This window comes from Myotis daubentonii, chromosome 1, assembly GCF_963259705.1.
Source record: "Myotis daubentonii chromosome 1, mMyoDau2.1, whole genome shotgun sequence".
Taxonomy (NCBI): Eukaryota; Metazoa; Chordata; class Mammalia; order Chiroptera; family Vespertilionidae; genus Myotis; species Myotis daubentonii.
In genome coordinates this window covers 101,292,170-101,306,933 of record NC_081840.1, presented here as the reverse complement: position 1 = coordinate 101,306,933, position 14,764 = coordinate 101,292,170, and the positions used below count along the sequence as shown (strand labels likewise).

At 36.4% G+C, this 14,764-nt stretch overlaps 1 protein-coding gene across 1 annotated transcript in view; it reads right to left on the bottom strand.

The window, feature by feature from the left end:
- LOC132231028 (coiled-coil domain-containing protein 7-like) overlaps positions 1-13,176 on the bottom strand; it is a 189,415-nt gene extending 176,239 nt beyond the window's left edge. The window contains exons 1-3 of the mRNA XM_059689478.1: positions 12,898-13,176; positions 10,937-11,029; positions 9,862-9,945 (exon numbers count right to left, since the gene is read on the bottom strand). Coding sequence (XP_059545461.1) covers positions 9,862-9,945; positions 10,937-11,029; positions 12,898-13,176 — 456 coding nt within the window. The remainder of the gene's footprint in view (positions 1-9,861; positions 9,946-10,936; positions 11,030-12,897) is intronic.
- Positions 13,177-14,764: the final 1,588 nt, after the last annotated feature.

Here is a 14,764-nt window from a genome sequence, read left to right as displayed (position 1 = left end):
GTATATAAGCTCTGCCTCTACAGGTTCTATCCCCCCCTTTTTCTGGGTGTCTATTGTTTTCATTTTTTGGTTTATCTGTTTGTTTTGTGGTGTTTTCTCCCCGTATATTTTTCTTCTTCGTTTTCTAATTCTCTCTTACCTTTTTTTTATTCTCTTGATATCATTTTTGCTCTCTTTTCTCTCTCTTAATTCTCTTTTCTCTGTTGATCACTTTTTTGGGGGTTATCTGTGTCATGAGTACATTCCATGTTTTGTTTCCTTTGTATTGTGTCCTGTCAAATTGTATTTTGTGCTGTTCAGTCAACATGGTAGAGAGCAAGCCACATAAACAGACATCCTAACAGGAGACTCCATACACCAATTTGACAATAACACTCAAGACACAACTAAACCAAGAGAGCCCAAATATCCCAGGAGGGAATCCCTAGTATAACTAGCCCAGAAGACCTGAGAGATTGCACCACTGGGTCCCACAAAAAATCCACTATATAAGACAAACTCAAAAAATCTAGATGGCATAGCAGTTTAATCTAATACATGGAAACAATCACAAAGGAACAGCAAAAATGTGAAGACAAAGATACAACCCCCAAATGAAAGAAAAGGAAGAATCACCAGCAAAAAAAAAAAAAAAAAAGAAAGAAAGAAACAAAATGGAGGTAAGCAACTTGTCAGGGAAAGAATTCAGAGCAATGATTATAAGGACACTGAAAAGGATGGAAGACAAATTCAACATGTGTAAGAATCAAGAAGAAGTTAAGAAGGTCCAAGAGGAAATTAAGAATGACATAGCTGAGATAAAGAATACAATGGAAAGTTTCAACAATAGACTAGGAGAAGCTAAGGACCACATCAGCAAGTCAGAAGACAAGATAGAAAAAAAAATGGGGGGAAAAATCTTAAAAAGAAGGAGGTGAGCCTAAGGGAGCTTTGAGACAACACGAAATGAAACAACATTCACATAATTGGGATGCCTGCCAGAAGGAGAGGAAGCTGGGCAAGGAATAGAAAAGCTATTTGAAGAATCATTGACAGAAAACTTCCCTGATTTGTGGGGGAAAAAAATCACACAAGTCCAAGAAGCACACAGTGTCTCAAAGCAGATGAACCCCAAAAGACCAACACCAAGACACATAATAATTAAATTAGTAAACATCAACAACAAAGTAAGAATCTTAAAAGGCTGCCAGAGAGAGAAAGAAAGTTACCTACAAGGGATCTCCCAGAAGACTATCAACTGATTTCTCAACAGAAACACATCAGGCCAGAAGGGAATGGAATGAAGTGTACAAAGTGATGCAAAGCAAGGGACTGAATCCAAGAATAATATACACAGCAAGGCTATCATTCAAAATTCGAAGGGGAAATCAGGAGCTTCACAGACAAAAAAGGCTAAGCGAATTTATTATCGCCAAGCCAGCAATGCAAGAAATGCTAAAGGAACTGCTGTAAAATGAAGAAACAGAAGGGGAAGAAGGCGTAAAGAATAAAAATGGCAACAAACAAGCACCTATCAATAATAATCTTAAACACAAATGGATTAAATGCTCCAATCAAAAGACATAGGGTAGCTGAATGGATAAGAAAACATGACCCATATATTTGCTGCCTATAAGAGATGCACCTCAGAAAAAAGGACTCACACATACTGATAGTGAAGGTATGGAAAAAAATTTTTCAGGAAAATGTAAATAAAATTAAAAAAACTTGGGGTAACAATACTTATATGTGACAAAATAGACTTCAAAGTGAAGGATAAAAAAGGCCACTTCAAAATACTAAAGGGATCAATACAATAAGAAGATAACTCTGGTAAAGATATATGCACCCAATATAGGAACACCCAATTAAATAAAAACTTCTGGAAGATATCAAGGGAGAAATGGACATTAATACAATCAGAGTAAGGGACTTTAATATGCCATGTACACCACTGGATAAATCCCCTAAACAAAAAATCAGCAAAGAAACAGCAATACTAAATGACTCACTACATCAGATGGACTTAATCAACATCTTCAGAACATTTCACCCAAAGCTACAGAATATACATTCTTAACAAGTGCACATGGGACATTTTCAAAAATAGACCACATATTGGGAAACAGGCAAAGTCTCTTCAAATTCAAGAAGATTGAAATTATATCAAGCATCTTCTTAGATCACCATGGCATAAAATCAGAAATCAACTCCTGTTTGGTATAGTACTGGAAGTGCTAGCCATAGCAATCAGACAGTAAGAAAAAATAAAAAGCATTCTGATTCGAAAAGAAGCAAAACTTCAGAGGGAGAGATGGCTGGATATGCAGGAATCCTCTTAAAAGGCCAACACAGAAAAATTTCATGTGCAGCCACTCACCTAGGGCTCTGGCAGAGGGAGGGCAGAGTAGACTTGACCTGGGTGAAAAGAATCAAGTGTTGGGGGCTCTGAGGTTAGAGCTTGGAAGGCAGCCACCCCCATTTCCTGTACTATCATTCCCTCATACTACAGAGGATATCTTCCTCTGGCAGACTTTTACCATCCAGGCAATTTTTGCTTGAGGGGGAAGCAATGGCCCCTGTTGGAAAACCTCTCACCCTACCCTATGGTCAATAGCCTGAAATTAATTAACCCTTTGCACACCATAAGCATCTATGGATGCAATCAGCAAACCTTCCCCACACGCAATGTGCAGCAATAGCCGCAAACCTCGCATATCAACTCTGGTTGCCCAATTTTAAAATCAGACTTGTTAGTGACATATCTGGGTTTGTAAAGAAAATTGTGGTAACTTAAATTCATAAATATTCCAGTGCATATGGAAGAAATCCCAGTATTGATATATAGGGCTGCCACTCAGACACGTGAGAGATAAACACTGTGACACTTGAGATTTTTATTGGTCATTGTGACACTTGGCCCTGCATTTATGTTATCATGAATTTCACACAAAAAATGGTAAACATGGTGTGCATTCTTCATTATTTTTTTACAGATTTCATTTTTGGAATATCAACAAAATTTAGTGTTTTCATGTCGACGATTTATTTTTATTTCATGCTCGCTTTTGTTGATATTTCTGCAGAATTGAAAATTATCATTATTTTGTTATTGAATTTATTGTTGTAATATATTGTGCAAATAAAATTCAATACCCATAAATGGTATCAGATGAAGAAATAATTGAATCAAGCACCTCATAAGAAGAGGATGACATCCTTTACTCAACTCCAGAGTCAGATATTTTTTAAATTAAATTTAAAAATATTGTGGCGTGTGGGGATGGTTTCCATTTTGAACACATGGCAGTTAACTGGTTAAGACTTAATAACAATCAGACTGCAGGCAGAGGTGGATATCTGGAGGCTTTGAGTCCTTGCCTGATCTCCTCCTTCTGGGCCCAAGGCCAGGAAAAGCAGACCCTGGTACACATCTTAGTGCTGTAAAAAGGCACCTTGTCCCAGCAGAGGGAGCCACAAACTGTGGATTGCTGATAGCGCCAAACAGGATACTCAGGGCCAGTCACAAACAACATCAGACATTGTCCTGAACTAGAGATTGGGACTGGTAACAGATATACCTAATATATAGATACAAACACCAATCAGGGAGCCAAAATGGGGAGACAAAAAAACAGGCCCAGGTGAAAGAACAAGAGAATTATCCAGAAGAAGATCTAAATAAAATGGAGAAAAGAAATGTATCCCATATAGAGTTCGGAATAATGATGGCAAGGATGCTCAACAGCATGAGAAAAGTTATAGTAACTATGAAAAAAGACCAGTCAGAACTGAAGAATGACATAACACTAATAAAGAACACAGTGAAAGGAATACATAGCAGATTAGGAGAAGATGAGGATTGTACCAATGAATTAGAAGGCAGGGTAAGAAAACTACTCAATCAGAGAACCAAAAAGAAAAAACAGGAGGACTGTTAAGAGAGCTGTGGGACAACATGAAATGTAACAATATTCACATCACAGGAGTACCAGAAAGTAAGCAAGGGCCAGAGAACCTGTTTGAAGAAATAATGGCAGAAAACTTCCCTAACCTGCTGAAGCAAGTCACACAAGTTCAGGGGGCACAGAGTGTCCCCAGAAGTAAGAATTCAAATAGCCCCATGCTGAGACACATCATAATTAAAATGGCAAAAATTAAAGACAAAGAGATAATCTTAACAGCAGCAAGAGAAAAGCAATTTATTACCTACAAAGTAGCTCCCATAAAGCTGTCAACTGATTTCTCATAAGAAATTCTATAGGTCAGAAGGGAATGGCATGAAGTATTCAAGGAAATGAAAAGCAAGGATCTGAAACCAAAATTAATATGTCCAGCAAGGTTATCATTTGAAATACATTGTGTAATAAAGAGCTTCACAGACCAAAAAAAGGGGCTAAAGGAATTTATCATCACCAAATCAGCAGTACAAGAAATGTTAAAAGAACTGCTGCAATAATAAGAAATATATAGAGAAACATAGTCATAAAGAATTAAAATGGCACTAATAAGTATCTATCAATAATAACCTTAAATGTAAATGGATTAAATGCTCCAACCAAAGGATATAAGGTAGCTGAATGACCCAAATATATGCTGTCTACAAGACATCCACCTCAGAACAAAAACTCACTCAGGAAGAGTGTGAAGGGATGAACTAAATTTTCCATGGAAACGAAAAATAAAAAACAAAAACCTGGGATATCAGTACTCATATCTGAAAAAATGGGCTTCAAAATCAAGGCCATCACAAGTGACAATAAAGGTCACTACATAACACTAAAGGAATCTATCTAACAAGATAAATGCACCCACTATAAGAGTGTATATATATACATATATATGTATACACTTCTGGAGGACTTTAAGGGAGAGATCAGAAATAGTCATAGTAGGGGACTTTAACAGCCCACTGATTTCACTGGATAGATCTTCCAGACAAAAAATTATCAAGGAAACAGTGACTCTAAAGGACACACTGGATAGCATGGATTTAATTGACATTTATAGAACTTTCAAGCAAAGCTGCAGAATAAACAACTTTCTTCTCAAGGGCCTATGGGTCAGTCTCAAAGATAGACCACATGTTAGGACACAAAACAACTCTCTACACATTCAAGAATATTAAAATAATAGCATCTTCTTATATCACAATAGAATGAAATTAGAAATCAACTACATTTAAAACATTCAAACACATGAAGTCTAAATAGCATGTTTCTAAACAATGAATGGGTTAACAATAAGGTCAAGAAAGAAGTAAGAAACGTTTTGAAAACAAATGAAAATGAACACACAGCAACCAACATCTCTCGGACACAACAAAAGCAATACTGAGAGGGAAGTCCATAGCACTACAGGCCAAACTAAAAAAAAAAAAAAAAAAAAAAAACTACTTAACCCTACAACTTAAAGAATTAGAAAGAGTAAAACAAGAAAAGTCCAGAGTAAGTAGAAGGAAGGAAATAATAAAGATAAGAAAAGAGCCCTGCCCTGACCGGTTTGGCTCAGTGGATAGAGCGTCGGCCTGCAGACTCAAGGGTCCCAGGTTCGATTCTGGTCAAGGACATGTACCTTGGTTGCAGGCACATACCCAGTGGGGAGTGTGCAGGAGGCAGCTGATCGATGTTTCTCTCTCATTGATGTTTCTAACTCTCTATCCCTTTCCCTTCCTCTCTGTAAAAAAATCAATAAAATATATTTCAAAAAAAGAAAGAAAAGAAAAGAGCCCAGCAGGCTTGGCTCAGTGGTTGAGTGTTGACCTATGAGCCAGGAAGTCACAGTTTGATTCCTAGTCAGGGCACATACCTGGGTTTCAGGCTTGATCCCTGGTGTGGGGTGTGTGGGAGGCAACTTATCAATGATTCTCTCTCATCATTGATATTTCTATCTCTCTTTCCTTCTCTCTCCCTCTCTGGAATCAATAAAAATATTTTTTAAAAAAAGATTAGAGAAGATAAGGTAGTGAAGACTGGGAGGGGGCTGCTAGGGGCTGGGAATAGAGGGGTGAAAGGGTGGAAATGGGAGATATCTGTAGTACTATCAACAATATTTTTTAAAAGATGACAGCAGAAATAAATGACATAAAGACTAAAAAACCAATACAAAAGCACCAATGAAGCCAAGATCTGGTTCTTTGAAAAGATAAACAAGATTTATGAACAAGCCAGACTCATCAAGAAACAAAGAGAGAGGACCCATATAAATAAAATAAGAATGAAAAACAGTGAAGTAACAACTGACATGTCAGAAATACAAAGGATTGTAATAAAATATATGAACTACTATATATCAACAAGCTGGACAGTGTGGATGAAAAAATCCTAGAAAAATACAATCTTTCAAAACTGAATCAGGAAGAATCAGAAAACCTCAATAGGCCAATAACAACTGATGGAACTGAAGCAGTAAGCAAAAAACTCCCAGCAAACAAAAGCCCTAGCCCAGACAGCTTCACAGGGGAGTATTAGCAAAAACACTCAAAAAAGAGCTAACACTTATACAGACAGTCCTCGGGTTACGTTGGACTCGACATACATCATTTTGTGGTTACATCGCCATCCCCCATTTATTTATTTTAAAAAGGTCTGTCATTTCGATGTATGTACATATATGCTTTATGTTTTTTATTATTTATTTACCACAAGTAAAGGTCAGGAATTGTTATCTTTTAAACTTTTTTTACTGTTTCACTTCATTACTGCTGTGTATGTGGCTCCATGTAAGTGACGTAGGTACTTATGTAGGTGGGTTCTGACTTAGGGCGAAAATCGTGTTACGTCGCGCCGTAGGTATGGATCTCCGGTGTAACCCGAGGACCTACTGTACTCCATAAAATATTCCAAACTCCAAGAGGAAGGAACACCTCCAAGCTCTTTCTGTGATGCCAGCATTATCCTGATTACAAAACCAAATAAAGACACTAAAAAGAAAGAGAATGACAGGCCAATATCCCTCATGAACATAGATACTAAAATCTTCAACTAAATATTAGCAAACTGAATCCAGCAATATATTAAAAGATCATACACCATAAAGAAGTGGGATTCATTCTGGAGATACAAGGTTGTTACAATATTCGCAAATCAATAAACATGATATATCCCATAAACAAACTGAAAGAAAAAGAAATCATATGATCATATCAATAGATGCAGAAAAGCATTCAACAAAATCCAACACCCTTTTTTGATAAAAACTCTCAGCTAAGTGGAAATAGAGGGATCATACCTCAACATAAAAAGGCCTGATATGACAAACCTGCAGCCAACATCATAGTCAATGAGCAAAAACTAAAACCACTTCCTCTAAAAACAGGAACAAGAAAGGAATATCCACTTCCACCACTCTTATTCAAAATAGTACTAGAAGTCCTAGTCAAAGCCATCAGACAAAAAAAAAAGAAGAAAAAAAAAGAAAAGAAAAAGAAAAACAAAGGCATCCAAATGGGAAAGGTGTATGTAAAACTGTTATTTGCAGATGATATGATATTGTACATAAAAACCCTAAAGACTCCATCAAAAAAACTATTCGGTTTAATGAATGAATTTGGCAATGTAACAGGATACAGAATTAACACCCAGAAATATAAGGCATTTTCATACACCAATAACAAATTCTCAGAAAGAGAAACTAAAAAAAAATAATCCCATTTACAACTGCAACAAAAAAATTAACATAGCTAGGAATAAACTTCACAAAGGAGGTAAAAGACTTGTTCTCTGAAAATTACAGGACGTTGAAAAAGAGATAGAGGACGATATGAATAAGTGGAAGAATATACCGTGTTCATGGATTGGTAGAGTTAACATCATTAAACTGTCCATACTACACAAAGCAATCTACGGACTCAAGGGAATCCCCATCAAAATACCAACAGCATATTTCAGAGATCTAGAATAAACATTCCAAAAATTTATGTGGAACCAAAGAAGACCCCAAATAGCCACAGCAATTTTGAGAAAGAGGAAGAAAGTGGGAGAGATCACAATACCAGATATCAAGTTATACCACAAAGCCACTGTGATCAAAACAGCCCAGTACTGGCACAAGAACAGGCATATAGATCAATGGGATGACCAGAGATCGACCCAGGCCATTACACTCAATTATTATTTGACAAAGGAGGAGAGAGCATACAATGGAGTCAAGACAGTCTCTTCAATAAATGATCTTAAGGAAATTGGACAGATACATGTAAAAAAATGAAACTAAACTACCAACTTACACCATACACAAGAATAAACTCAAAATGGCTAAAAGACCTAAATGTAAGCCAGGAAACCATAAAAATCCTACAAGAAACGTTTAATCTCAGACATCTCTAATAGCAATATGTTTGTAGATACATGTCCTAAGGCAAGGGAAATAAAAAAGAAAACAAAATGTGAATACATCAAAATAAAAAAAAACTTCTATACAGCAAAACAAACCATCAACAAAATGAAAAGAAATTCTCTTTGCTAATGATACATCTGATAAAGGGTTAATATCCAAAATATATAAGGAACTCATACAACTTAACAAAAGGAAGACAAACATGCCATTTAAAAAATGGGCAAAGGACCTAAATTGTAAACTTCTCCAAAGTGGTCATACAGATGACCAAGAGACATATGAAAAAAAATGCTCTAATTCACTAATCATCAGAGAAATGCAAATTAAAATGACAATGGTATCACCTCACACCTAATGGAATGGCTACCATCAACATATCAACAAATGACAAGTGCTGGTGAGGATGTGGAGAAAAGTGAACTCTAGTACACTGCTGGCAGGAATGCAGACTGGTGCAGCCATTATGGAAAACAGTATGGATTTTCCTCAAAAAATTAAATATGGAAATGACATTTGACCAATTGATCCCACTTCTAGGAGTATATCTTAGCAAACTGGAAACACCAAACAGAAAGAATGTATTCACCTCTATGTTCATAGCAGTGCAATTTACAATAGCTAAGATCTGAAAACAGCCCAAGTGCCTGCCCATCAGTAGATGAGTGGATAAAAAAGCTGTATTATATTTACGTCATGGAATACCATGCAGCAGTAAAAAAGAAGGAGACAGCATAGAGCAGTGATGGCGAACCTTTTGAGCTTGGCGTGTCAGCATTTTGAAAAACCCTAACTTAACTCTGGTGCTGTGTCACATACAGAAATTTTTTGATATTTGCAACCATAGTAAAACAAAGACTTATATTTTTGATATTTATTTTATATATTTAAATGCCATTTAACAAAGAAAAATCAACCAAAAAAATGAGTTCACGTGTCACCTCTGACACGCGTGTCATAAGTTTGCCATCATTGGCATAGAGGGACCTGAAGAGGATTAAGCTAACTGAAATAAGCTGTTCAAAGAAATATAAGTACCATATGATTTCACTCATATGTGAAATCTAATGAACAAAATAGATCAAGAGACAGAGAAGCATGGACCAGACTGTCAAATCTCAGAGGGTAGGCGAGGGTGGGTGGGAAGATATCAACCAAAGAAATTGTATTTCCATATGCACAATCCATAGACACAGACAATAGGAAGGTGAAGGCCTGGGGTGAGCTAGAAGGGGTCAATGAGGAAAAAAGGGGGACATATGTAATACTTTCAAAAAATAAAGATTTAAAAAAGAATAAGGAAAAATAAATAATGTTTTCTAATGCTCTTTATAACTAATTAAGGCATCATATCTAGACTAATAATGCTATCTGGATAATCACAGTCAAGTCAAATAACCAATATAACATTAAATATTTTATTAATAAGTTAGTGTTAATAATTAATAATTTAAATGTTTATTAATAATATTGTTTATTTATATTATTATAAGATTATTAAAATAGTAAGCAATATTTTATACTTGATAGTTTACACAGAATACATACATGACTCTCCTCTTTAACTGCTCCTTCTAATTGAGCTGCAAATTGTGAACAACATACCAAGAATGAATTTAGATCATCCCCAACCTTTGAAAAGAATAACAAACAGAAAGTTGCCTTTATTTTAGAACCTGTATGTATATTCATCTATATTTTAGTATATTTAACTAGTTTTCAAAATAATTTTGTGTATGTAATTTAGGTTAATTCAAACACATTAGGCAAGAAACCAGGCTCCAAATGCTATACTAGCAAATTCTCCCAGAAAATTTATAAGTACGTTCTCGGGAGTGGCTCATTAATGTCATATTCCTAGTTATGTCTCTACTCTCATTTTCGTCTATCTAGTTGCAGAAAATCAAGCAACCCCAGCCTTAGACTCCTGAAATATTATGAATGGCCAAAAAAAAGTAACTACTATGTGTATACCTTATAAATATCTTTGTGTTTAAAAATGGCCGAAACTGGTTTGGCTCAGTGGATAGAGCATCGGCCTGCGGACTGAGGGGTCCCGGGTTCAATTCCAGTCGGGGGCATGTACCTGGGCTGTGGGCACATCCCCGGTGGGAGATGTGCAGGAGGCAGCTGATCAATGTTTCTCTCTCATCGATATTTCTAACTCTATCTCTCTCCCTTCCTCTCTGTAAAAAATCAATAAAATAAAGTATTTAAAATAAAATAAAATAAAATAAAATAAAATAAAAATGAATGCTAATTATGACTTCTGATTATAAAGTACACAGAGGTGGGCAAAAGTAGGTCTACAGTTGTTCATTTGGAAAAAAATATAATACAACAATAAATAATAATACAAGATTATGTACTCACAACTATAAACTTTTTTGCCCACGTGTGTGTGTATGTGTGTGTGTGTGTGTGTGTGTGTGTGTGTGTGTGTTAAACTTTAAGGAAGTGTCATTGACAGAGGATGGAAAAATCAGTACACTATTTTTAAGTATCCTAAGTGGATCATTTTTAATGGATAAGGAATTTATTCTGTAAACATATATGAACACAAAAGAAAATCTTAGCCCTTTTCAGTGTTCATTTCTCTACATTAGAATTTGCATATACTTACAGATAAAGATACTTCTTCAGGTTCAGACTTTACAAGTGATTTTTCTACACTTTCACTGCCCATTCCGTAGGTTTCTTCCAAAGTAGAAACAACCTAAGAGAAAAAGCAAACTAAGTACATTTACAGTTTAAAATTATTACATTAAATGTAAAAATATATTAAATCAACCATGTCAGGACCTTTTCGGCAATAAGACTATTTCTGCCCAGCCAGTGTGTCTCAGCAGTTGAATGTCGATCCAAAAACCAAAGAGGTCCCTGGTTTGATTCCTGGTCAGGGCACATGTCCAGGTTTCAGACTCAATACCCAGTGGGGGGGACATGCAAGAGGCAGCCCATTGATGATGTTTCACTCTCATCAATGTTTCTATCTCTCTATCCCTCTCCCTTCCTCTCTCTCTAAAATCAGTAAAGGAAAAAAATTATTTTTGCCAGTACTCAACTTAAATTTTCCATCTTATGCCCCAGCTCATATCATCATGAAGAAGTCATGAGCAACAGTCCTTAACCCTACTTCCTGGCAAAAGAGGCCCTATGACTCTTCCATTTCTGTATTGACAGGTATTTTAAAAGGAGAGGGTCTGCCTAGGCATAGCTGAAGCATCAACTTTACTTTATCACTGACATATTCCTAAAAATTTAACTGACTCAACTTTCTTCTCTGGAGAGAGTAGGGAAAATAGAGAAATGGAAATCAGAAAACAATACATTTTTTAAAGCATCAGTCGCCAACCTTTCAGACCTCACAGACCACCAGGGGTCTGCAGACCACCAGTCGGCAACCACTGTTTTAAAGGAAATTATCTGAATTAACCCCTCAAACTTTGAGCAAACTTATATTTTGGAAGTTTGGCAAACTATATTTTTTTTTATGTTTGTGCTATTCCCCATTTTTCAGTGTTTATACCAATGGCATTTGGTACATTTATAATTTAACTAGAGGCCCAGTGCACAGATTCATGCACATTGAAAGAAATTAATTAGAAGGTGGCCAGCAGGGTGGGACTGGGTGAGACGGGCCAGACATGCCCTGGAGCCAACCTCCTATGGTCCCTCCCCGGCTGGCCACACCAGGGGCAGCACCAGGGCTTGAAGGGCATTTGCAAAGTGAGCGGGGTCCCTCCAGCAGGTGGGGTCCTCAGCCTGGCCTGCGGGGATCAAGCCGAAACTGGCAGTCTGACATCCCCTGAGGAGTCCTGGAGTGTGAGAGGGCACTCTGCAAAGTTGCTGTCGCTCAGCAGCTCCTGGGTTGAGCATCTGCCCCATGGTGGTCAGTGTGTGTCATAACTACCAGCCAGGCAGCCGGTCGCTTAGCCTTTTATATATATATAGATTCTGGATCACTGAGCAAAAAGAACCCCACAGAAAGGGAAATTTATTTCCCAACACCAGGAGCTAAAGTTTCTAAAGTGCAGAGATTAGGTGACAGAGCAGTCATGAGACTTCAAAAAACCTATTCCTAAAAAAAGATCTGTATGCATCTCAGAACTTGGATTTCAGAAGGGTTCCCACCATTCACTAACTCATCTGTCCCTACACTGTTTGTACAAACAATAACTAATTTTAACACCTGCTTTCCTCCAGGGAGTCTGGAATTTGATACATGATAGGCAGAGAGTACCTAGGTGATCAAGCCCTAATAAAACCCTGGGCACTGAGTCTTCAATGAACTTCTCTTGTAGACATTTCATATGTTTTGTCACAATTTGTTGTTGGAGGAATTAAGACATGTTCTGTGTGACTCCAAAAGGAGGGGACTCTTGGGAGTTTGTACCTTGTTTCCTCTAGACTTCACCAATGTGCCTTCTTCTCCCTTTGTTGGTTTTGCTTTGTATTCTTTCACTATAATAAATCTTAACCACCAATATGACTATATGCTGAACCCAGTGAGTCCACCCAGCAAATCACTAAACCCAGAAAAGGTCATGGGACCCTCCACACAGGAACAAACAAATGACTTACCATCTTTAGATGTTTGGTAATTTTTCTGAGCAATTCATCTTCTGCTATTAATTCCTTTGTCTTACTTGATGGAATGGGCAAAGCATACCTCACAACGGATTCTCCTGTTGGTGGAGATCTTAAGACCATTGGTTCAAGTTTCTCACGCACTAACTTTGAACTTTGTTTTTCCTTTGGTTTAGGTGACAATGGTGAATTATGAAATCCTTTGTTGTAACTTAATTCTGGAACACTTGCCAATTTATTACTAGAGGGCAACAGATGCTTTACTGGCTTCATTTTGTTATTTACTTAACTTCCAAATTATAGGTGAAAAAATTTTATTCCTTCCTGAGAATAAAAGATAAAGATTTCAGATTTAAAATGATGGCAGGATTATTTATTGCCATAAAGATGTTAAATCCCCAAATCAACTCTGGAGAAATTAAAAAATGAAAATGGAAACATCCCTAATAAAAATTAATATTTTTTAAAATCTAAAATATTTTCAAATCAATAAACATGATACATTGTATAAAGAAACTGAGAGAAAAAAATCATATGATCATATCAATAGATGCAGAAAAAGCATTCGACAAAATCCAACACCCTTTTTTGATAAAAACTCTCAGCTAAGTGGAAATAGAGGGATCTTATGTCAACATAATCAAGGCTATATATGACAAACCTACAACCAACATCATACTAAATGGGCAAAACCAAAAGCTACTCCCTCTAAAGACAGGAACAAGACATGGATGTCCACTTTCACCACTCTTATTCAACATAGTACTGGAAGTCCTAGCCAGAGCCATCAGGCGAGGAGAAAACATAAAAGGCATCAATATTGGAAAGGAGGAAGTAAACCTGTCATTATTTGCAAATGACATGATACTGTACAAAAAAACCCCAAAGACTCCACCAAAAGGTACTAGATTTAATAAACGAATTAAGCAATGTAGCAGGATACAAAATTAACACCCAGAAATCTAAGGCATTTTTATACACCAATAACAAATTCTCAGAAAGAGAAACTAAAAAAATAATCCCATTTACCACTGCAACAACAACAACAAAAATATGATACTTAGGAATAAACTTCACGAAGGAGATAAAAGACTTGTACTCTGAAAACTATAGGACGTTGAAAAAGAGATAGAGGAAAATATAAACAAGTGGAAGAATATACCATGTTCATGGATTGGTAGAGATAACATCATTAAAATGTCCATACTACACTAAGCAATCTATAGATTCAATGCAATCCCCATCAAAATACCAATGGCATATTTCAGAGATTTAGAATAAACATTCCAAAAATTTATGTGGAACCAAATAAGACCCCAAATAGCCACAGCAATCTTGAGAAAGAGCAACAAAGTGGGAGAGATCACCATACCAGATATCAAGTTATACTACAAAGCCTCTGTAATTAAAACAGACCGATGCTGGCACAAGAACAGGCATATAAATCAATGGAAGAGAAGAGACCCCAGAAATTATGGACTCAAGCCATAATGCTCAATTAGTATTTGACAAAGGAGCAAAGATCATACCATAGAGTCAAGACAGTCTCTTCAATAAATGGTGTTGAGAACATTGGAAAGATACATGCAAAAAAAAAAAAATGAAACTAGACCACCAATTTATACCACACACAGGAACAAATTCAAAATGGGTAAAAGACTTAAATGTAAGTTACGAAACCATAAAAATCCTAGAAGAAACCATAGGCAGCAAAATCTCAGACATCTCTTGCAACAATATGTTTACAGATACATCTCCTAGGGCAAGGGAAACAAAAGAGAAAATAAAGAAAGGAGACTATCAAAATAAAAAGCTTTTGCACAGTAAAAGAAACCATCACCAAAATGAAAAGGTAATCCAC